At 49.0% G+C, this 1,996-nt stretch overlaps 1 protein-coding gene across 1 annotated transcript in view; it reads right to left on the bottom strand.

The window, feature by feature from the left end:
• The window catches only part of idh3b (isocitrate dehydrogenase (NAD(+)) 3 non-catalytic subunit beta), a 13,725-nt gene that overhangs the window by 10,840 nt on the left and 889 nt on the right, over positions 1–1,996 (bottom strand). The window contains exons 2-3 of the mRNA XM_043690751.1: positions 1,833–1,913; positions 160–267 (exon numbers count right to left, since the gene is read on the bottom strand). Of these exons, the coding sequence (XP_043546686.1) occupies positions 160–267; positions 1,833–1,913 (189 nt within the window). The remainder of the gene's footprint in view (positions 1–159; positions 268–1,832; positions 1,914–1,996) is intronic.

The following is a 1,996-nucleotide window of genomic DNA, read 5'->3' on the forward strand; positions in this document are numbered from 1 at the left end:
ACCCACATCCGACCCCCTCCCTCCCGACTCACAGCCTTCCTCCCCCACCCACCCCCGAGCCACTTTTTCCTTCTGCATTTTCACTCATCTCTTGCCCCAAGCCAGCTCTGCACAATCGCCCCGTGCGAGTGATCGCTCTCAATGGCCTCTTGCCATTACCTTAAACACCTCTTTGACAACGTGCATTAACTCGGGACCGACACCATCCCCTGGAATCATTGTCACCTTGAAATCACCATCAGGTCTCTGTGCAGCCGGAGAATAGAACTGAGAGAGAGAGTAAGAAGTGTATTAACACAGGGGTGATGGGATCGAAGGGCAAAGGGAATGAAGAGGGACGGGCAGTAAAAGGACAGGAACATCTACAGCTCCCAGCTGAGGTTGGAAATTATGGCCATCTCATGGCCTGACATATTACGGATCAGCATCAAGCTGTGTGTGTGTAAACAGTCAGGAGGCAAACACAGTGTCGCGAGAATGAGGCAGGCTGCATTGTCACACAGCTGGACCTGACCTGGTGGAAAGGCCTCTGGAGAAAAGCACCACAGACCAGAAGGCAATGGTACAACAGCAACATCTTCAAAGGCTGCAGGTAAAGGACAGGGTGGATGCTTTTCTAAGAAGACTGACAACATCATTTAGCAGTTTGTTTTCTGGTGAAGCAGCATTCAGGCCGTACCTTGGCTGGTGGCTGGATCTATCGACTCCTCCCTGTACATCCCATCCCGTGGTCTCAGTGATACTGTGATGATGGAGGTGCCTGTGATGAGGAAGGGTCAGTTGTCCACCTCCTTGTGGACTGTGCCTTTGTGAACCAGCTCTGAAGATCAAGGTTGATCCTGAGCAGCTCAGCGACACAGGACTCTTCCCCCTCCCACCCAGAAAACACTCCATGCACACATCAATCTACAAACTTACACATTACAGCTCCTCAAGCCTGCTCTGCTATTCGGTAAAGATCATGGCTGATCTGGCTGTGGCCCCAACTCCACATTCCTGCCTACCCTCAACAACTTTGAGTTGATCAAGCTCAGAGCAAAGTGAGCAAATGTCGACTGCTGCTGGAGGGTCAAAATGCTCCTTGCTCTGCCCAAATCCTGCAGAGAAAGAGGTGTCTGTGACTGCGAGTTGCAGACTGGCAGACTCTGAACTCTGGGACAATATGCTGCTGCCATTTGTGTTCAAGCTTGGAGCCACTGGTGTGGGGATGTACAATTGTAGTACATTGAGGGCACACTGGAAACTGGGCTGTCATGAGCCACAAACAATATATGAAGCATTACTGTCAACGTGAAGATGGTTCCTCCAAGTTAATATGCTTGTGCATGGATGCGTGTATTTATCTGCCACAGAGGGAGGGTTCAATCTTAAACAAACAATCTCGCAGCAAGACACTTTTATTTTAAAATAGAAAAGGTTCACTTTTTTTTTCACAACCTGCAAGTTCCTGGAGAAAACAATCTCTGTCTCTCTGACACATGCACTGCAGACTGGGAAGTTCCAAGACTAGGTATTGAGGAACACACTAAAGCTGGGGGCAGCTGCCGCGAGGTCACTGTCTAAGAGCATTCTGTCACACCACATCAAGGGGCTGGATCCAAGGAAGATCCCGGGGCTGCATGCATCGGAGAATCGTTGAATATTATAAATACAACCTGCAATTATTAAGGATGAGAGTCCTCAAATGGCCATTTACCTCCCATATGTGAGCTATCATGTAATGAACATACAACGTTAACAAAATGCATTCTACAAGAAAAAAAAAGCTGTGAAGTGGAGCAGAAAATGGGGCAGAGCTGTGGGGGCTCCGAGTTCTGTGGGAATACCTTTACCTGGGCCGGTGGGGAGGAGCTCAGGAAGGAGCCAGTCACCAGGGTCCTTGATGAGATCACATTCAGTGCAAAACTCACATTCTGAAAGAGAGAAACAAATCAGTATCTACAGAAATGGCAGAGCCTGAGGGAGAGGAAAAAATACTGGGGGAGGAGGGAGAGAG

Source organism: Chiloscyllium plagiosum, chromosome 1 (genome assembly GCF_004010195.1).
Source record: "Chiloscyllium plagiosum isolate BGI_BamShark_2017 chromosome 1, ASM401019v2, whole genome shotgun sequence".
Lineage (NCBI taxonomy): Eukaryota > Metazoa > Chordata > Chondrichthyes > Orectolobiformes > Hemiscylliidae > Chiloscyllium > Chiloscyllium plagiosum.